General features: G+C 35.9%; 1 protein-coding gene across 2 annotated transcripts; it reads left to right on the top strand.

The window, feature by feature from the left end:
- Positions 1–19,787: 19,787 nt before the first annotated feature.
- Positions 19,788–22,498, top strand: LOC127073596 (uncharacterized). Of its 2 annotated transcripts, XM_051014770.1 has the most exons (4): positions 19,795–19,967; positions 20,452–20,627; positions 21,076–22,176; positions 22,271–22,498. In XM_051014770.1, the coding sequence occupies exons 2-3, from the start codon at positions 20,623–20,625 to the stop codon at positions 22,127–22,129; spliced, it is 1,059 nt and encodes a 352-aa protein (XP_050870727.1). In that variant the 5' UTR covers positions 19,795–19,967; positions 20,452–20,622; the 3' UTR covers positions 22,130–22,176; positions 22,271–22,498. The 2 variants fall into 2 exon arrangements, with proteins under 2 accessions (XP_050870728.1, XP_050870727.1); XM_051014771.1 differs by lacking the exon at positions 20,452–20,627 and having other exon boundaries at positions 19,788–19,967.
- Positions 22,499–23,236: the final 738 nt, after the last annotated feature.

A 23,236-nucleotide genomic window follows, 5' to 3' on the forward strand; every position in this document is an offset into this window, starting at 1 on the left:
CAAATGTATGTGTATGTACACAAATGCATGAAAATGAATTGGTATGCAAAAATATTTGTCCTTCGTTTTTTAGGTATGCTAAAAAATTTTTATTGAGATATAATGCAATGCGGGTTCATGATAAAGACAAACCTAAGGAATCCCCAAACAGGTTTAGGGATAGTGACTGACAAAAGGAAACCCTTACGGGTTCTGGGATTGTGACGGATATAGAACCCACGTATGGGTTTAAGGATAGTGCAGAATATAAGGAAACCTTGTTTAAGAAGGTTCCTTATAGATAGGGATATTTCTTGGCATGGGAAACCCAAACGAGTTTCGAGATATATAAGGTAATATGCAAGTATGACCTAGTTAAGAATAGGTTCCTTATGATAGATCAGATCTAGGTTTAGACTACCCAATCCCCTCACTTGTAGGATATAAAGTTTTCTAGTAAGATGATAGACCTAGAGTTGTGGATTATACCCTTGTTTTACCATGAGAAGAAGCATGTCTTCCTACAGTAATCCTTAGGGATAAGTCTCATCTAGGAGGGACCTTGGTAACGACCCTTGCAGGTTGATAACATAAAGTCACCGTAAGTTGAAGGGGTTCTAGAAGAGGTCCCTTGAGTCATGGACCAAATTCAAAGTTTCATCAAGAAGAAGTGTCAGTCTTCTTATGACAAACCCTTTGAATTGATCTACTATAGGTGGAATCATCATTAAAGACCCCACGATATGAGAACCCTAGTGGCCAAGACAGGACGACCCCTTACTTAAACTTATTACTTTTTCCTCAAGCCTGGGTTTTGGCCTTACACATGTAACAATCTCATCCATATGATATGTGAATAATAATATAATATTGAAATATACAATAAAATATATAAAAAATAAAAAGAATAAATAAATAAATAAATAAACAGAAGATAAACAAGCAAATAAAGAACACACAATTATAAAACCAAAGGTTAGGACAGACTCTCTTTAGGGAAAGTATAAGATATTCCCCAGCAGAGTCGCCAGCTGTCGCGGCTGGAAAAATGGCAGAGTCGCCACCATCCTTTGTTTGTCCCTAAGGAACAGGGAAATAATGATAAAACCTAATAGTTAAAGGTGAGAGACTAGGTTCGGGAGTAGGTTAAGTAAAAGGAAGGTACTAGGCACCCCTTACCTCCATTGTATTCAATGGGATCTTCCTTCAATTTTAGGGTTAGTGTGCATTCCTAATGTATTTGCTTGATTACTGGTTGATTATTTAATTATTTACAAAAGGTATTCTACTTAAATGGATGAGAGACCCAAAAAGTTTTTTATAATTGTACTCGCTAGAGTTTACAACTCTATGCCTACGTACCTTCACATTAGGCGAAGGATCAGAGTACCGTAGTTCTTCTTGAAAATTTTAGTTGGTTGGTTGTTTTATCCTGGAAAGAATTCTCATGTATCAGGGACGGAGAAATACTCAATTTTGGAAAATGCCTTAATACACTAGGGTAGATGTCTTACAATTTGAAGTTAGTTTAAATTGATTTTATCCCTTTATCCCTTGCAAAAAATAGTATTTTAATTTATTTAAGAAAATAAATTAAGAGTCCTATTTAGGTATTAGACATAACCATTTATCCCGGTTTTAATCCCGATTTAACCCTTGAAAACTTTTAGTGTTTTATTCTATGTTTGTATCCCATATCCTTGTCCCATTATATTTGAAAATATCATTTAATTTAGTTAAAGAAAATAAATTAAACATGATATAATAATATGATACAAAATAGATTAAATGAAATGTAATACAAACAAATGGAATTATACGTCATAAGATATATCCCATATCCCATTTTTATATCCCTTAAAACCCTAAGAGTTGACCCTGATTCCATCCCATGATTCTTGATTTAATTAACCCTAATAATGATATAACCCTAATTAATTAAAATATTACTACTATAATTAATTAATCAATTAAATAAAAAAATATATTATCATGAATAAATAAATAACAAAAAAACCTAATTATTATTTAAATTGAACTAACCCTAAATATTAAATAGATAAATCCAAATTAATAGTTAATTAAGTAATTAATTAACGAAAAATAATAAAAACACAAGGGGGATGCATTTTGAACTGGGCCAGTAACGGGCCACCAGTACGGGGGGTATTAATAGAAGTATAGAGAGGCCCATTGGCCTCTCCGAGCCCAACATGTCCCCAAGGTCATCCTGGGAGAGTCAATGGTGGACTCTCAACCAAGAGCGTCTGATTTGTTGACTGGAGAGCCAACAAGATCATCCTTCATGCGTTGGATGGGATGACCATGAATGTAAGTCAATCGAAGGGATGGTATGCGAAGCCAATCGGTGGACCACAGTGGATCTGGCTGCGTTAGATGAGTCAAGGGTCAACTCATTTGAAGGCCCTATGAAAGGCCGCATGGGGGGAATCCAGCGGGACGGTGGGACGTATTTAAATCCCTTTCCCTTTAGATCGTTCCCATTTTCTCTCTTTCGCTCTATCTCTTACTCTTCATTCTCTCTCTACTCTTCTCACTACGCCAAATAAGGGAAAAGAGGACGCTTATTTTGGCCTATAACAGCGCTTTTAAGCGCCCTCTAAAGTGGCGCTGGCATAGGTAAAGACAACGCTTTGTTTTCCTGGAGAAAGCGCTGTCTAAAGTGGCCCTTTAAGGGCCACATTATAGTGCGCTTTAAGAAAAAAGCGCCCTCTGGAGTGGTCCATAAAGAGACACCTTAGAGGGCGCTTTCAGGAAAAAGCGCCCTCTAAAGTTGTCAATGTAAAGTGTTTAGAGGGCGCTTTCAGGAATAAGCGCCCTCTAAAGTTGTCAATGTAAAGTGTTTAGAGGGCGCTTTCAGGAAAAAGCGCCCTCTAAAGTTGACAATGTAAAGTGTTTAGAGGGCGCTTTCAGGAAAAAGCGCCCTCTAAAGTTGTCAATGTACAGTGTTTAGAGGGCGCTTTCTGGACAAAGCGCCCTCTAAAGTGTTAGTTATTTTAAAAAAAAATTGTTTGAAAAACAGTGGATATTTAATTGGTAACCTGTTCGCATGCTGCAAAAGTGTAAAATTCATATTGATTTCATCCTTTAATCCAATGTTATACACCATTAATCCATTGATATATACAACATGAATCCATTTATATACAACATTAATCCTCCATATATACAACATTAATATATGATTCTTTGATCAAAAATATACAACAACATATTCATGATTTAGTAAAATTACAACAACAATATACAACATATATACAACAACAACATACAACAACAACATTCCATACATATATGTACAACAATATACAACCTAGCTATATGATTCTTTGATCAACAATGAATTGACACAATTCATCCTTGATTTCATCCAAATGAGCTCTTGAGTAAGATTTGTATTCCTCAAAGTACTACAATTAAGAGAATAAAACATATTCATGATTTAGTAACAAATTAGATGAAATATCCGATAATATTAAAATAAACCCTAAGTTATTATTCCATACCATTTTGGGATGTCTATACGATTCAACGCAATGATGTCTCTCATAAATCTCATTACAAAAAATCCGCAATCGACCGAATTATTTTGCTGAGGACACTACACAGAAAAACAAACAATATATATATAGTTAATTTCTTACAAACACTATTATAAGCAAAAAAACAAACACTATTATAAGCAAAAATAAGATACTTAATATATACCTGAACTCTGATCCAGGTAATGTCCTTCCTATTGCGGTATTTCTTTTTCAATCTAAATTTTATTATTGCCCTAACAAAATAAAAACGTATATTGAGATCAATCTGACAGACATAATTAAATATACAAATACACACGATTATTTAGGGGAATTTCACTTACGCGTCAACCGTCTTCTTCATACTCGGATATTTACTCCAATCACCCGATAAAGAATCGAGATAATACACTATTAGTCTCGAAAGATCCATAGCAACCAACACCCAGTGACCACTGTAAAATAAAACAAAAATTTAGATGAATGAAAATTTTCTACGTAAAAGATATACATAGATTAGAATGAAATTATTAGAAAGAAAATCTAACCCGTTGCCAGAATTAAACGGTAAAAAATACAAACTGGGTGTAGACTTATCGCCGGCCGCCATGAATATATCGACTAGATCATTCTTTACGGATGTTGAATTATTCGTTATTAACGTTGCGTTGATACGGGAAGCAGCAATAAAATTGAAACGGTTACACAATTCAGTTCCCCGCATCAATGTTACATACATATACCTTAAATAGAAACATAATAAACATTAGACTACTCATTGAAATGTGTAAATAAATTGTTCAACTAAGTAAATTATAGATTGATCGGAGTACCATATGTATGTATGAATGACAGCGATGCCCAATTCGGTGTGTTCAAAAAGTTGTTGGAAGTCCTCCTTTCCAATTATTTCGAAATGAGCAGCTCCGAAAACACCTTCATCAAAATTTATAGTACGAATGGCCCCCCCATGCATAATATCGGACTCCTCCACCATTTTCTCAAGACGCATCAAAATTTGAGATTTTGTCCCGGACGTCGTTGGAATATCCTTAGCAGCGCTTTTCAACTCTCGACCGGGAACCTAAAAATTCATATAAAATAAATCATGACTTTTTGTGATGCAACAGAATCGTTGCGTATATAATTCAATGGGTATATATATTTGTACCTCTTTTTGAGATGCAACCGACTCGATGCGTCTTGAAATCCCTTTACCAACTTTATGTGTGGGTCTTGTAGGAGTCTAACATTACCATATAATTGATTAAATATCATAATTGTAGCTGAATTGAAATGTGAATACTAAATATTCATAATCATTTAGAACATATATACCTCGGCATCAGGGAAAATTAGCTCTGACGGCCAACCAACAAAGGATCCGACTGCATCTCGCATCAACGTTGTCTCTGAAACAACGTCAGGTAATGGTAGACGGGCGTCCGTATCGAATACGAGGCCAACCGAAACTTTCATAAATCCCACCGGGAGGGGATTATGGTGAAGTAATTCACCCGAAGTATTGTGCACTTTTCCCTTGCCAACCATGCGATAAGTTGGTGACGATAGATACAGCTGACAAGGTGAAATGCCCTAAACCAATAATAAATGTTATTGTTAACTTGTATATGTGTCAAGTAAAAAAGTGCTATTTTAATTTCATAATAACATATATAATTACCTCGGGAAATTTCGGTTGATGATTGATACTAGCTCGGTCACTAGTATCTTTTGCCTCGGAAGCGCACCTTTCCTCTCTATACCTTGCATTCTCGTTTTGCAGTTGGAGTACTTGTGCCCTTAACTCCGCCAAGGTCTCCATCACCTCTTTGTTGGTAGGATTTTTTGTTTTTGTTTTTTTATAAAATGACGACGGAGTCACACCAAAACCCTTACCCCTCACACGACCGGAATACTCAGGAACATTTAGTACTCGACTAAGTACGCTCCTGCAATCCTGGACCTCAGTTGAAGGTACGGTTTGGGATAAAGTCTCCTGAAATATTATTAGAGGAGATTAAAAATGAATTATATGTCTAACAAAATTTTCGATATAATTAAAGAAATAATGTTACATATACTTACACATTCGTCATAAACATTTTGGACCGCTTCAACGACAGCCCCATCCTTCCCAACCCGAGCAGCCTTCCATAATACGTGATCCGGAAGAGATGTTGCGTCACTTTTCTCCTCGGCTAGCTACACATTGAATTAGATTATAAGATCATCAATTATAACATATTGTGACAATGTATAAGCTCATAGTATTTGAATATACTCACAATTCTTTGTTGTAACCGTGCATAACCCATACGCCCTTTTTTGTACGGATACGCGGGTTTTGATGCCCTTTTCCTATTTATGTCGCTTACTTCCTGGATAAAAAAGTTTAAGGCATATTAGAACTTAGTAACTTAACAATTGTATAATAGCATAATTAATAGACATTACATGGAATTTTTCGTTTCTTCGTTTGGCGACAAAGTTATTCCATTCATCGGCTGAAATAATCTCGGCATACTTCATTGGCCGTTCTCCTTCAACAAATTTTCCTTCCTCATCCTTGAGAAATTTGTTGCACAAAAAGGATCGAAATCCTCGGAGTCTTTTTCCGGCCAATTGAATACAATATTTTTGCCGGCTTTCATCGATGTGAAAGGATCTCTAAAAAACATACAAATGGAGTGTGTTATTATAAAGTAATATTATAACAATATATGGTTAACAAATAGTCAACAAAAAAACATATAACAATATATGGTAAGTACCTTTATCTCCGACCATATTTTTTCCTTGCCAACCTTCAAGTCCGGACTTCTCCAATTATCACATGTAATCGGAATATGTTGGCGAACAAGGAAACCAATGTAACTTGCCAACATTGAACCGTTAGGCTCAATTAGTTGGTCTTCAGCACTCCAATGTACTTCAAATTTTACACCCTTGTCTCTTGCACGAATGATTGACTTCATAACAGTCAATCCTCGTTTGATTTCTTTTTCAACATTATTACGTGATTCATTCGCGGCATTGGTATCGTCTTGGTTAGCCATTTTATCTGTAATATAGAAATGATTCAATAAGACCCAAGTAAGACAATGATTCAATACGTGAACACATTCATATACCTTCCATTTCTCTCATGTTACAACAATCTAAACTCTTTTTTTTTATCATTATTGAATACAAACTCACACACACCTACTGCATGCAAAAGACCAATGCAAACTTATGGTGTTTGGAACATGAACAAACTTGTATCCATAATCATCAAACTTCCAAAAACAAGCTCAAACACACTTCAAATATATCAGTTTTCAATCAGAAATAAAAAACTCAGTTTGCCCTAAACAACATTAATCAACATAATGCACAAAATGAAAAACTAAGTTTAGAAAATGCCATAATCAAACACATGAAGAAAGTGAACGGTAACGATGGAGAAGAGAAATACCTTATAGGTGACGGTAACGATGGAGAAGAAAGTGAACAGTGACAGTGGAAGAGGATAACGCAGTGAACGTGAACGGTGAGGGAGGGAGAACGAACGGCGACGATGACGGTGAGGGAGGGAGAACGAACGATGAACGGTGAGGGAGTAATCGCAGTAGAGAGTAATCGCAGTTGAGAGAAAACGAAATAGCTTATAGAGAGGGAAAATAAAGAGACATGCAGTATATGTTATATTTTTAATGTTTACTAAAGGGGACCTTAGAGGGCGCTTTTTTAAAAAAAGCGCCCTCTAAAGGGGGCCTAAGAGGGCGCTTCTGAAAGCGCTCTCTAAGGCTTTCCAAAAGCGCCTTCTAAACTGGAAATGTACATGGACTTAGAGAGCGCTTTTTCAAAAGCGCCCTCTAAGGGTAACCTTAGAGGGCGCTTTCACAAAAGCGCCCTCTATTGTTGTCCCTCCATTTTTTTTTGGCTTCACTTTAGAGGGCGCTTTGTTACAAAAGCGCCCTCTAAAGGGGGTCTTAGAGAGCGCTTTAAGCGCTCTCTAAGGCTTTCCAAAAGCGCCTTATAAACTGGAAATGTACATGGACATAGAGAGCGCTTTTTTAGAAGCGCCCTCTAAGGTTACCCTTAGAGGGCGCTTTCAATAAAGCGTTCTCTATTGGTGTCCCTTCATTTCCTCATTATTTTTTCGCTTCACTTTAGAGGGCGCTTTGTTACAAAAGCGCCCTCTAAAGTGCGTTGTCTATTCAAGTTGTTCGCTCCTTATTTTTTCTCTTCACTTTAGAGTGCGCTTTTGTAATAAAGCGCCCTTTATAAAGGGGACATTAGAGGGCGCTTGTGGAAAAAAAGCGCCCTCTAAAGGGGGCCTAAGAGGGCGCTTACGAAAGCGCTCTCTGAGGCTTTCCAGAAGCGCTTTATAAGCTGGAAATGCACATGGACTTATAACAGCGCTTTATTAAAAGCGCCCTCTAAGGGTAACCTTAGAGGGCGCTTTCTAAAAAGCGCCATGTATTGTTGTCCCTCTATCTCCTCCTTATTTTTTCGCTTCACCTTAGAGGGCGCTTTGTTACAAAAGCGCTCTCTAAAGTGCGCTGTCTATTGCTCCTTATTTTTCGCTTCACTTTAAAGAGCGCTTTTGTAGTAAAGCGCCCTCTAAGGTGCGCTGTCTATTCCAGTTTTTGGCGTAGTGGATCTCTTCCCTCTCCTCCGGCCACCCATGTTCTTCCCCTCCACCACTCAAACCGCCATTATTTCTAATTTTTCGGTTGACCTTCAATCGGAAAACTCATCCCTAAGAACCCTAATACAACCCCTACCCATAAATCTCACTAACAAAGAACCCTAACCTGGGTTTGTGATGAACCCTAACCCTAACCTCGATGAAACCTAACCCTAAAAGTTACCCAGAAACCCACATTGAACCCCTAAATCACATTTACCCAAACCTGAAACATGAATATGCAAATTTTCAAAAGAAAAGAAGGCAAAGGCAAATTAAATCCAACCAACCTACGGAGATGAGAGGTTCTCCGATAAACAGGTAATTTCTTCAATTCTCTTCTTTCTCTTTTGGTTCGGTTTATCCTTCTTCCTCTTTTAACTTCTGCTCTCAATTTTTTTTATGCGAGGTACAAATGATGGAGTCTAGCTCACAAGAATTAGGGTTTCAAAGTCAAACCCTAATCTTAAGTTTGATTCGAGCTTTGATGAAGGGTTTGGATTTGCAACAGCAAAGGATTTATGTTTTTTTTCCTGTTTAATCTTTAGGCTTATATAGATTCATTTTAGGTTAAGGTTTTTAATTATATTGATTTAGTTAGGAAATTTAGGATTTGATTTGTATTAGCAATCAAGTTTTCGGATTTTGTCTGAAAATAAATTTAGGTTTGAAATGTAACAAATTATTTGTAATGTACGTAGTGTGGATTCAATTTGTAGTTCATGATTCCAGTAAAAATGGAAAGTTTAGATTCAATTGTGTTTACTATTTGATTATTTATTTTGTGAGTGAAATCAAGGGTTTGATTGTGGGTGATGGGTTTGGGTCACACTTGACCTAATTAAAATGTTGACTTGGGTCACACTTGACCCAATTGGAAAGGGGCCGGTTTGGGCTAGCTCAAATAACAAGTGTAAATGAGGCCCAATAGCAGTAATGTACCGAAAAATAAAAAAGAATAAAAACCTAATTAAATAATAACTTAATTCTAATAATTCATTAATAATATTAATATTCTAATAATTTAATTTTTAATAATATTAATAATGTAGCGGTAAATTCATGACCATTAAGCTATGAATGAACTTAACGTCAATAAAACCAGAGTCGCCACCGCGCTTTTATTGTTTCCAAAGGAAAAGGGAAAAGTACGAACAAAACCCAAAGATAAGAAGTTTTCAAATCAAAACTAATAAAATGCCAGAGATTACAAGTAAGGGGGTTGGTTAGACAGAGGGAAGGTGTTAGCATCCAAAGTATCCTAGGTACTCCTCGGGAGCCCTTTTTATGTATGTAAGTGTATTTGGTATAAAAGATGTTTGAGAAAAATAGAGTGTGGGGATGAGAAAATAATTAATTAATTATATTTTTGTGTTTGACAAGTCCTTCGGACTTGTGCCTACGTACCAACATAAAAATGAGGGATCAAAACCTCGTAGTTTGTGGTAACAATTTCAAAAAATGAGTGAATTACTTTTAATCAAAGGTTAAGTGGAAGGAGGCATAAATGATCCAAAAGTTTGAATGAGTGTTAATTCTTTTTGTCTTTTAAAATTTTAAGTCAATATGATTAGATTTACTTACAAGTTTGATTTAAGAAAAAAAGTTTGAAACTTCATTAGCATAAGGCCAAAGTTTCTAATTTGAAACATGTCTAAGTTTGAAATCACAAGCAAAGAAAGTTTTTGAAGGGGGGGAGGGATTTTGAAATTTAAGAAGTGGGAGAAGATGAAGAGGCTATCATAAGCACACATTTAAAAGTTAAGGGTTGAAAAGATCTGACCAATGGGATGCAATCCAATAGACAAGAATGCCATATAGAAAACCCATTTTCCCTTTGGACTTTGAATCAAGAAATTATCCATAAGCAATTAGCAATATGAAGATCAAGACATCAAATAAAGATGGTCCTATCCAAGCAAGCAAATCTATAACTAGCATTTTTCTTTGTCTTCTCATGTATCAGAAGAAATACTCCATGATCACCCCAGAATAAGACATTAGACACAAGATCAAAATAACAGTTGGCATCAAGACAATGTAGCAGATGAACTTAAATAACTCCCGAGACTTGTATCAGATGAAGGCTTCGTTCATAATAACTTGGTCTCTGAATGTTGGCATTGGCCAAGTCCTTTTGCATATGGAATGTTGCCTAATTCTAAGTCCAAAAAGTTCAGATCAAGCTCAACAGTCCATTCAAACATTTTTTAAGGTTTTTGTTATTTATTAAGTATTTTAAGGTCCTAAGACCACAAACACAAACAAAATACACAAACAAATATATACAATCACAATATATGGCTCAAATGAGCAAAGTGAAAATGGCATAAACATAAACAAGTTAATGAAATGAAAATGGAAATGAATGGTAAATGACTTGAAATTAAATTGCATAAAGTAAATGACTTGAAAGTAAAGCAAAGTTAATAATAGTTAGTATTAGTCAAAGTTAATTAGATGTTAGTTGGTTTTGCTTTTTAATTGATTAAGTCATTCTTGGGAGAACACTCAACCCTCTATTCACAAGCATGAATCCTTGAACCAAGACATCTTCCATAGGAAGGAAAAAAGATCAAGTTTCCACACAATACCATGAAAGGGGAGAGACTTACAATCCCACATACTAGAATGTTATGCCTTTAGGGTCAAAATTTAGCTATATGTAAAGCAATCGTAATTGGACTTATGTAGAAGTCATAACTATCTGAGGTCGAGTAATGAAAATTTAGGTGCTAATGCATATTAGAGCTTTGGTATAATTAATTAAACTTATAAAACATACCACACATTAAAATAAAAGATCATAAGGGATGGACCTATCTCATCCATACTTGTATTGGTTCATCTGACATAAAGTCCTTGATGAACCAATTAGCCTTAGGATGTTGAGACTTCATTGGTCAATGAAAGGAATGGAAAAGAAAGGGGATGAAAATGAAAGGGGAGGGGAGATAAGAGAAACAAAAATTGGTCATGGGAGGAATTTTATCAAATTAAAATCATCCATTCATTTTGGGAGATGAAATGTATATTTCATCAATCCCCTAAATCTAATGATTTTAATCCAACAAAAGTCAAATCAACCTTGACCAAAGTCCAAAAAAATAGTCAAACATCACAAAACCAAAGCAAAAGCTCAACATAATTTTTACACAATTAATCAATTAAAAATCTAATTAAAAATGAATTAAATTTCAATTTAAATTGGCCAAAACCTAAAACCTCTTCAAAACACCAAATAACTTGCCAAGAGATTTATCCTAGATCAATGAAGGTCAAAGGACCTTAGACAAAAAAATTCATGATTTTTGAAAAGTCAGAAGTATTTTTAAACAATTAAAAATATGCACAAAAACAATTAATTCATTAAACATACCAAAATTAATCCAAAAAATAATTTTAATTCAGAAAATGAAATAGGAAAATATTTAAAGATTTTTGGTAAAAGTCTCATATTTTTTGGATTAAAAATGAAATTAATATGAATTAATCGAAATAAATGGATTAAATGAAAAAACAGAAAATATAAAGAAATTCAAAAAAACAAGGGCATCAGATCTCCCTCATTAATTGAGGTGGCAGATCTGATGGCCACGCGCATCATGTCCATGGTGTTCCAAAGTCAGCGCGTTGCAACATTGGTAATCAAAACCAAGAGTTAACCCGTACATACAAGACCAGGAGGGTGGTCCAATCGATAAAATTCGTCTCACCTAAGCAAACGGAGGACCGTCGAGCCATGCGACGTTAAACGAAGCGCTTCGTGGGAGGCAACCCACGCTTTTTATATCTAATCAGTTATATGTGTTTGTAGGTTTACGCAAGAGCTCTACAAGGAGGAAACATCACGTCAACAAAAGTCTAAGTCATGCAAAAGAATGATCAACATGGCCAGCGATACCAGTAGTTAAACCGGAGAGAAAGCCAAAAACGAAGAAAAAAAGGGCAACCTGACACGGGCTGTGTCAGTAGGGCGCAAAAAGCAGACAAAATGGTGGAAAAACAGTGGCCTGACACGGCCACCCGTGTCAAGAGCACTGAAGGTGACAAGGATTTCCTGATCAACAATGGTCTGACACGGACCGTGTCAGGAGCACTGAATGTCATCCCCAACCATGTTTAAAAATAGTAGCCTGACACGGCCACCCGTGTCAGCTGACACGACCGTGTCAGGCAGACGAAAATTTTGATTTTTTTTTGAAAATTTGAATTTTTCGTGGGACCCACCCACTTAGTCCACCATTAACCACAACTTTTTCCCTTTAACCTTATCATTATCATATTTTCTCTTACCATCTCATCATTCTCTCTCATCATTCTTACTCTCTTTCTCTCAAAACCTTTTCACCTCTATTAAACTCACAAACCTCACTACCTAAAACCTTTCATAACCCATACTTCCATTCACCTATAGCAAAAACTCGCTTCACTAATATTACTCCACTCGCCGCCCCCGTCCTAACCACGGTTTCAGAATTTCCTAACTCAAAAGTTCAAATAATTTCTATTTTTTACAGGTCTAAAATGCCCTCGCGGAGAATTCTCACCAGAAAGCAACAGCTCGCGGAAATGGCGAAGTCACGGAAGCGCCCGAGTCAGAATCCAAATCCACACAACATCGTGTTTGACAATCCAGAACAAGAACGGAGATACCAAATTCACCGGAAGCGCAAACTCACGCCGACGAGGTACATGTGTGAGCAAACTCTGAACGCTCTGGGGCTCAAAATAGAGGTAGACCGGATGTTTCATGTTTTAGGGATGCTATAGTTCATGAGTTTGGAAGCGCCAACATACGAGCGCATTACTCTCGAATTTCTCAGCACGTTGGAATTCCAGCTTGAAAAGCGGTGGATAGACACGACCAGGTATTATTTCGGCACTTTGCATTTTCGGTTGTTTAATAATTATCATGAGCTGTCTGTTGAGGAGTTAGCAGCAATACTCCGACTCCCTCTGTACGGACCAGGAGCGGTCCCAGACGAGTTCTCACCTAAGGATTTCTGGATTGCCATCACCGGGAGGACGGATTACACCTCCAAAGGTGCTAAGGCCTCGGGCATCCAGAATCCATGTTTCAGGTACGCTCATAAGGATTTAGCCTATACCCTATTTGGAAGAGGCGATAGCACAATGGTAGCTACTCAGAGAGAGTTATTCTTTATGTACTCGATGGCTCAAAACAAAGTCATCAATGTAGCTGCCTTTGCAGTAGACTATCTGGAAAGAGTCGGCCAAGCCGACTCCGGAGGCATATCCGTAGGGGGAATGATCACCCAAATCGCTGAGCATTTCGGGTATCAAGCTGTTTTACTCGAAGACACGCCAATTGCAGGTAAGACCAAAATTGACATGTCTGCTCTAATTTCACAAGGTATGATTATTGTTGCCCCTACTTACTATTCCGTACTTATCAATAAGAGGTTTATTATCGCTCTGCCAGATCCGGACATAGTTGCTATTACTGACTGTGCTAATTGGTTGTATGTGAGCGCTGACCCCGATGCGGATGAAGGCCACAAAACTGACCATTTTACTGCAGGTGAGCAATTTATGGATGACCAGGTGGAAGGAACGGAAGCAGAAGAAGAAGATCCTCAAGCACCTCCTGAGCAGTTTGTACCACCACATCAGGAACCCATCCAATAAGAGGCTGGTTCATCATCCTGGTCCACTGACCAATGGAGCTGGGTACAAACCGAAATAGGTGACTTGAGGACGGAACAACAACGGCAAGGCATCGAGCAAGCCCGTCAGGGGGCGATGTTGGATGAGATGAGCAACATGATGCGACAGTTGATGCTGCATTTCCCGCAACCACCTCCTCAGTAAGGTACTGTGAGTGCCCTCCTTCGCTCTTGTTCGCAAACATTATGGACAATGTTGTGTTCAAGTGTGGGGGAGATTTTATGTTTGTTATTGGTATTTTAGTATTTTATTCTCAATATTTTGTTATTTTGTTATTTTACTTTTGTGCATTCTAGATTTGATTTTTCTGTTTAAAGGTACATTATGCTGCGAATGTGTCAAGTCTGTGTTGATAGGTTCGAAATAGTAATGATCACGATTGAGAGTGGATGAAAGGATCACACCATTCACCATTTCTTGTTGTGAAGGATCTCCCCAGGAAATTGACACTGTTGAAAGTAAGATCGGACACAATGTATACAGCTTAATCGACATGAGTATCCTGTACATTCCGAAGTAAGGAAGAAATCGCACCAAACTAAAGAGTACTGTGTATCCTGTCAAAGCTAAACCAAACAGAGTGAGTCATAAAAAGCCAAACACATTGATCATCATGAGCGACATTCAGGTTTGTCTTTATCACTCTAAATTTACGTAGACTCTCTGGGACTATCACTGCATGATACACACACTGAGGCACGTTGTTTGAAATTAACCCTGAGCCTTTCTAGCCATCCTGAATAATTATATCCCTCGTTAACCCCATTTGAGCTTGTATCCATTTGCTTGTTTAAACCCCATAAATGTACCCATTGGCCAAAACACTTCCTTACCCTGTTCAGAGTCATGTTAATGCATTCAAACTGTGTTGAAAAGCTAAGTTTGGGATAAAAACCCCAAAAGCTACCAAAAGCCCAAGAAAGTGCGAGAACAAAAAAAAGAAAAAATTGATGAATCGAGAGAAAGAAAAAAAAGAGAAAAATTTATAACTCGAAGATTCAGAAAGAAGCACGAAAAAGGGCATTCGGTGAAGAAAAGAAAATAAGAAAAGAAAACCGAGCAAATAGGAGAAACAAACACAGTATGTAACATCGAATCTGAACCAAAAACCCACTTGTTTTTCGTTTTTGTTTGAATAATCCATACCCTAACCCAAGCCAAGTTACAACCCGAAAGACATCAAAAGTGTGTGTGTTGTGTGTAGGTGATAGGAAAAGAGAGACTATTCAAACTTGTGAGTGATATTGCATACTCTGAATTATGAGTCAAAACAGTTGACCCCGAGAGAATTGGTGAGAATGTGATATAAGCTGACAGGTAAAATGGTGCTTTGAAGTGGAAGTGCGAAGGAAGACTTACAAAGAAAAGCAGGACTTGTGGAAGGAAAAGGGAAGACGTTAGCGAATGATCTCAGCAGTGGTGGGAAACATAAAGAATTCTGGGGAGTGACAATGTTGTCTGAAACATTACTTGGGACAAGCAATGAGCTAAGTTTGGGGTTGTGACCAGTCACCATTTGCATTGAGTTTTCGTTACTGATCTGACACGAAACAAAGGCTTTTGACACACTGTGCAAGCATTTATGATACGTTTCGAGTTATTTTTACTTCCGTCATTTTATTTAAGCATTTTTATCATTGTTATGTTTTACTTATATTTTAGTGATTTTATGCGTGAGATAGCTGTGTTTTTGTCCGACATGTCCAAGCAGAAGAACCAGGGGACTCAGAACGAGACAATGCGAGATTCCGGCAAGCAGAGAAGCAGAAAACTTGGGTACAGGAGGCCTGACATGGCCACCCGTGTCAGCTGACACGGGCCGTGTCAGGCAAAGAAGGACGTGTGAAGAAAAATAGTAGCCTGACACTGCCACCCATGTCAGGCGCCTCCTCCAGCCGTGTCACCCCATGCCAGGGGCGTGTCAGCCAAGACAGTAGGCTGACACGGGCCGTGTCAGCCTAAGCTCAAAAATTCAGTTTTCTCGGGCTTTTGTTCGTCGGATTTTTCAGAGATATTTTTGGACATGTCCAACTGCTGCTTGGAATTTTCACTATAAAAGAGGGTCTTTTGCCAAAGGAAAAATCATCTTGGAATACGACAAAATACAATATTGTGAAGCAATCAAGTATTACAGAGATCAAGGCATTCAGAGAGCTGAAGGTTTTCATGAGCGGGAGCGATTGAAGATCAAAGTCATCTAATTACTTGTAATGTGTAATTTTTATCTTGAATTTGTTTTAAACAATATGAGTAGCTAAATCCCCCAATGCTATAGGGTGTCCCTGATTTAGAATTGTAACGAATTTGAGTTTACATTTGCATTTATAATCTTGTTTTTACGGTAACCTTTTGATGTGTTTATTGCTTTCTCTTTCGGACCAATCGAGATTGATTTGTGGTTACCAATTAGGCTGAACCGCCATTGATAAGGTTTTCATAAGGTTACTCTACAGTAGATATCACATAGGACTAGGGATACCCTGTATGAACCAGAGTATTCTTGATATTATACAGCTTAACTTCACCCTAATTGGCTATGGACATGGAAATTAGAGTAGATTGATTAAAGGTTTTCTCACCAAGGACTTGGGAGAAAATACCCTTAAGAACTTGTAGTAATTGATATTTGTTGATGCAATAGTGACTCAGAGTTGTTACATGGATAAATCATACACCTTCCCTGGCATTGTTCCTTTTTCTCTATAAACCCTTATTTTCATCCTTCTTGACCTTTACTTTTATTATTATATTTTTACACCTAAAAACCAAATTAATACTTTTTGTTTAATTGAATGATAATTTAAACTCAATATTAACTTGTAGTCCTTGAGATCAACATTCGGGGAATTTCCCCATTATTACTATAAAAGGAAAAATAGTACACTTGCTATTTTCCCGATCAGTAATGAACATGAATTAATGTTGAATGAGTAGTGGGGTGATTGGACGATCAAAATTTAGCAAGGTCAAGAAGAAAAAGGTTGCACAAATCAGGGTTTCTTGAGCCATAAGTTTCCTCAAGAACCAGGTCAAGCAACTAGGGTTTGATGATGCAAGGATCATACTGAGATGTTTCAAAGGTGTGGGGGCATGAATAAACTTTGGATTTGAGGGGTCCTCAATGACATGATCAAAATCCATGGTAAATCATGACTTGTACAAGCCAAATGAGGGTCAAGAACTAGAGTTGGGGTCCTTGGGTGACCAGATGAATCTTGAAACTTCTTCAAAGGGGACTTACCGTCCAAATTGGGTTTGGAGAGTGAGTGAGATGACTTGAGTGATCCTTCAAACTTTGTTGAATGCTTGAGGATGAAATTAGGGTTAAGGTGGCTTGGACACACTCCAACATGACCAGAGGATCTTGAAGCTTCACAGATGAATCTCATGCCTTGAGTTTATGGATTCTTGTGGATCATTAGATATGAATGCATATGGGATAACATGTATGTGATGTATGCTCATGGATTATGGTTTAAGAAGATGATATGGGATAGAGTAAATTTAAGGGTATGACATCGGTGGTTCTCTCTCTTTTCAACCTTACTAAATATTACTCCTTTAACATCAATTTCACTACTATAAACACTTCATTCTACCTTCATTTCTAGCTCGTCATTTCTTTTATTTAAATCAAGGCTTTGAGATTCAATTACTTTCACACAAATATCATTTGCATTATGCATACCATATATATTTTTCATCAGCTTTATTTTTTAGGACATGTATAACAACATCAAAAATATGATCATCCATAGTCACTTGCACAAGTATATCGTCAACCAAATCAATTTCCCTTCAAATCCTAAAACTTATGTCCTCGTTACCCCAACCATTGGTGATCTACTTTAGAAACAACCAATTTCTCATTATCTAGTCTAACAACAATATTTGAACCCCACCTTTGCAAAATTGGGTTTCATCCCTTACAAACTCACCACATGGTGAAAAATTGAAGATATCTATTTTTTTAGAATTTTTGGTAATAAATGCCTCATAATTGCCTTATCATTTTACCCCACACATAAACATATAAAACAAACCACACAAACAAGCCACATTAAACAAAAAAACACATGAAAGGAAAATGATAAAGGAATGCATATAAACCACAACCAATATCGAAAACGAAAAAGGAGATCAAAACATACATTCACCTTCAGAATTTCTAAAACAAGCATTAAAGCAAGACTAATTTGAGCATGACCCCATACTTTTCTTTTGGTTTGGTTCATAACACTCTTTACAATATCGTTCCATGAGGGACGAAAGGAAATCTCAAATATCTTAAGGTTTTAATTTTGATTTTGCAAAACAAGTTTTAAAAATGCTACATGCGCAAAAAATAATAAAAAACTTAAAAAATACCAGTACACCATACTTAATCATCAAATTTTCGGAGTCATATGTCATGAGAATGTAAAACAAAAGAATCTTATGCAACAAATATATAATCTAAAAAAAAAATTACACAAATTAGAACACCCCAAAATAGCAAAGGATCGTAACAGCTTCAAATCTAACCTTTTAATAATATCTTTAATTATTTATTATTTTATTTTACTTATTTCTCTTTAAAATGGATAAAAGATTTTATAAAAAAATATATGATATATTCATGATAACCATATTTTATTAATTGTTTGATGTGCACATTGATAATAGAGCGCAAACAATTCTTGAATGAGTAGCCAGAACAAATAAATTAATAAAGTATATTTCTTATTTTAGTTTTTAATAATGTTAATTTTTAGTTCAATTCAAAATAAAAAAGTTTAATTAAAAAACAATAGACAATGGATCTTATTATATCTAATTACTTCATCACGTATTAAAATGAGATAAGATAAAATATCTTCTTTATAGGAGACCATTTTTTTTTTAGATACACTTATTAATCGATGTATACGGACTATATTTAAACAAAATACATTAACTATTCAATATATCTAAATCGTAAAATATCTCTTATCAATTAGATCGAAATGAGTAATTATTTTATACTTCTTCTAACACTTTTATAAATAAATAATTTTTTATATGTATTGAATAATTCATGTATTTTTCTTTTTTATCTTGATCATCCGTTACTCCATCTAAAATAAAATATAAATAAAAAATATTAAAATGTTAAACAAAATTAATATTATAAAGATTGAATTATATTTTTATCCTCTGTTTTATCCGACTCACGTTATTTTTTTTATTTTAAAATTAAATAATTTTAGTTTTTTAAAAACTTTTTACACTACATGTTTTTAAGTGAAGTACTAATATTTTAAATTTTATTTATTTATTTATAATGTTTCACAAATATTTTTATATGATTTGTTAAATTTCACAAATATCATAAATGAATAAATTGACAATTTTAAGGGAAAGAAACCTAAAAATAAAGCTAAAATTATTTAATTGTAAAATAGAGTGATTCCGTGAATAAATAAAATAGATATAATTAAATCTATCACAAATTTAAATTTGAATCAAATATATTTGATTTTTTGAATTTTTTTCTACCTTATGATGCATAAAATAAGAATACTTTTAATAATTAAAAGAGTCGGTGTAAAAGGTTTTATACTGTCAATTCATCACAATCATCCGTTTGTATTATTTTTTAAATGTTTAAAATAAAAATTAAATCAAATCTTTTAAATAAATAAATAATTGTCATTAATTAATAATATAAAAAATCTTTACAAATTAAATTCTAATTAAAATGGTATTAAATACAAATGAAAATAAAAAGTTAATTTCCCGAATGTTATTATGAAATTTCCTAATTCCTTGGTCCATGATCCATGTCAGCATTCACGCTCTCTGTCTGCACTGCTTAAATTTCTATAAAATTAAATTATTAATTAAATTGTTATTATATGATATGCTGATACATTTCTTCTCGCATTGTTATATTTTCCTCATTTTTCGTTTCTCTTTCTCTCTCTATCTCTCTCCCCTTTCTTTCTCTCTCTAGCTCAAAGAGCAACGGCGGCACCTGACCCCAATCCTTCTACTCCGGGGAGGAGCAGAATCGCATCAACCAACTCTGATCCGAAGATTTCATTTCAATTTCGGTAACCAATAAATTTCCTAATTTCTCTCATCTTTTCAATTGCTTCCTCGGTTCTTCACCCCAAGCCCTAATTTTGTATGAATTTTTTCGCCTGGTTATGGATCGGATTTTCTTCATGTTCTGTGATGTAATTAGTTGCTCGCGACGAACGTGAACTCTATCTTAGGCTCTAAATGGGGGGTTTTCTATGCTTTTTAGTTTTATACCTAATTTTGCTGTTTTGAGTTTCTTTACTATTACGCTTTTGTTTAAGCATGAAGTGGAAGGTTTTGTTGCTGTTTATTCTGCTTATGAACTGTTTATAAAATGGATTGTTCTGCTTCTGCTGCTCTTGTGTTTGGGTTCACGTGAAAGATCGAATTTTGAACTTTGTTAGATATGGACACCAGCTTATGTGTACTGTTGATTAAGCTCATTTCGTGATTTGTTTTGTTTTTGGTGAATTTTGAAGATGAAATATCCCTTTAATTGTCTGTTTTGACTAGGTCTACTGTGTATCGTTGAAGAGTAATTTGCAATTCAGGTTGAATATAGAGTTGATTCTTTGGAGTTACTTTATGTTAGTTGTCAACACTTTGTATGAGTGCTGATATATCACATTTTCTGCTACATGGCCACTTTATATATTGCATACTGGGGCTGAATTATATTAATCAATGGAGTAAGTTATCCTTTAATAAACTTCTTCATTTAGCCTTGCTGACAAATGCTCTGAAACTGTTCATTATCCTTCAAAATAAAAGCTGGAGCTTTTTATGGAGCATTGCTTATTCAGAAACTAACCCCTCGTGTAGTTATTTTAAATGATTAGCGTTCCTATAGTTTTCAGAAACTAACCCCTCATGGAGTTATCTTAAATGATTACTGTTCCTAAAGTTTTCAGAATGAAATTTGTTAAATGATTTTTCATGTTGAGTGATCATGGCTAATGTAAAACTTTGTTGAATTTTCATGACATGGCAATTGTTAAATGTTCTGCATTTGGATGTTTTATTAGAGGTTTTTCTCTGCATTGATGTTTGATGTGTGAAACATCAGTTTTAAAGAAAAATAGTTTATGCCAAATTCAGTTTTGCTCAATTTCTGATGTTGATGCTACCTGTACACAGCTTCTACTTCACTCAATTCACTTTTAGAACATTTAGAATGCCTAAGGAGAGAAAAGACAGGTCCTTGTCACAAGATTGTAGTAGAACATCACCTTATCCAAGCAGCTCAAGTCGTGTCAGAAGATCTACGTCTAAAACTCCTTTAGAGTCCGAAGAAAATATAAAAGAATGGGAAGAAGCTAGGTGTCCAGTCTGCATGGAGCACCCACACAATGCAGTTCTCCTCATATGTTCATCCCACGAGAAGGGATGCCGCCCATACATGTGCAACACTAGCTATCGCCACTCAAACTGTCTGGATCAGTTCTGCAAGTCATTTGCAGAGCCCTCGCCGCCAACCATTCCTCCGGTAGAAAGTGAAATTTCAAATTCTGACTCACCTCAAGATCAACCTCAAGATAGCACTGAAGCTAATATCGTCGATGTACAAGAAGAAACGAGTGAGGGATTTGTTACAATGCAATCCCTGTCCTGTGAAGACGAGACAAAATCAAAGCTAGTATGCCCTCTTTGTAGAGGACAAATAAAAGAGTGGAAGGTAATGGACGGGGCTCGTCATTTCATGAATGAAAAATCCAGGAGCTGTTCTTGTGAGAGTTGCAACTTCACTGGTACATATACAGATCTCAGAAAACATGCAAGAGTTGATCATCCTCTTGAGCGCCCATCTGCGGTAGACCCAGAGCGTCAGCGTAACTGGAGGAGGTTGGAGCGGCAGAGGGATCTTGGTGACCTGCTTAGCACACTTCAAAATTCCTTTGGGGAAAACAGGGTTGATGATGGCCTCGGGCTCGCTCCTATAGATGATGGTGGTTTGCTAGCTGTATTCTTCCTCATTCTTCAACCTTCATCTGTATCTAGAGGTACCACAGGAACTAGACTCCAAATGAGGATTAGGAGACCTTCGAGGCTCTGGGGGGAAAATTACGAGGCAGAATCTGGATCTGCTACTAGAGATAGAGATGATACAACAAATGAGTCTTCCGATGGAGGCTCTGATAATAGGAGGCGCCGTGTTAGAAGACGGATTCAAACACCTGACAGACAACCATAACTTGGAAAACCAGATATGTCAATTTGAATTGTTGATAATGTTCCCAAGTGGGTGTTCTCTCTACTCCCTCTACTTTGATACCATTTCAGATTGTGAAGAATAGTTGTTTGTCATTAAATACTTGTCTGTGTTATTATGCAGGTAATAGGTGGAAGAGCAAGAGAGAGAGAGAGAGTGGGGAGTTTCCGGCTTGGATATTCAAATCTGCTCTAGCAAGTGTTGAACAGTTATTGCTAATTCTCAGAATGAGAAGGGTGCTATTCGTTGAGCATCCCATAATCTGTTTATCTAACATTTTTAGCATTCCTGCATCTTTGGTGCCATATCTCTAGAACAATTGAGTTTGAAATAAATTTACTGTTGTGTTTCTTTTTCTCTCTACAATCTATATGTGAGGCATCATTGAAAGAAAATGCCATGTGAGGTGAAGTATTGACCTGCCTTGTTACTATAGTGTTTAGCTTGAAAATAATTTTATTGTAGTAATTTTAAGGATTTCTTTGAATACTTTTTAATTTTAAATTGAAAGAAAATGACGCATAAGGAAGTTCAATATTATTGTTAGAATAATTTACATTCTCTTTAAAATTCACCTTCTCTGTTTTTTTGTTGTTGTTGGAAATAGAACACTATAAACAAACACATTAGTTAAAGCTAAGATTCATTTTTAAAAAGTAATATAAGAATGGTCTGTTTCATTAACTCGCCGGAGTATTTGAAAAGATTGTCAAGTCAAACATGTATTTGGATGGAAAAAGAAAATGTGAGTAAAAAATACAGGTTGAAAATTGGAGGTGAAAGATAATTTTGAGTTTTGACATTTTATAATTTCCGGATAACAATCTTCTTGGGGCAACATTTGGGTTATCAAATTGGTTACGCGGTTGTGAGTTGGTTTTGGGACTTCGAATTAATTTTCAAAATAGCAAAATCTTAGGTTACAATTCTATACAATTTTAATCCTGATTTTTGTGGCTGCCTCTAATTTTCTTTCTTGGTTTTTTGGTGGCTGCCTCTAATTTTCTTGCGTAGTTCTTAGGACCAGATTATTCTGAAGCTCGAGAGTAAACTTGCATTAAATTCCCTTTCTCTCTTCTATTTATCATT

The sequence above is a fragment of the Lathyrus oleraceus genome, chromosome 4, assembly GCF_024323335.1.
Source record: "Lathyrus oleraceus cultivar Zhongwan6 chromosome 4, CAAS_Psat_ZW6_1.0, whole genome shotgun sequence".
Classification (NCBI taxonomy): domain Eukaryota; kingdom Viridiplantae; phylum Streptophyta; class Magnoliopsida; order Fabales; family Fabaceae; genus Lathyrus; species Lathyrus oleraceus.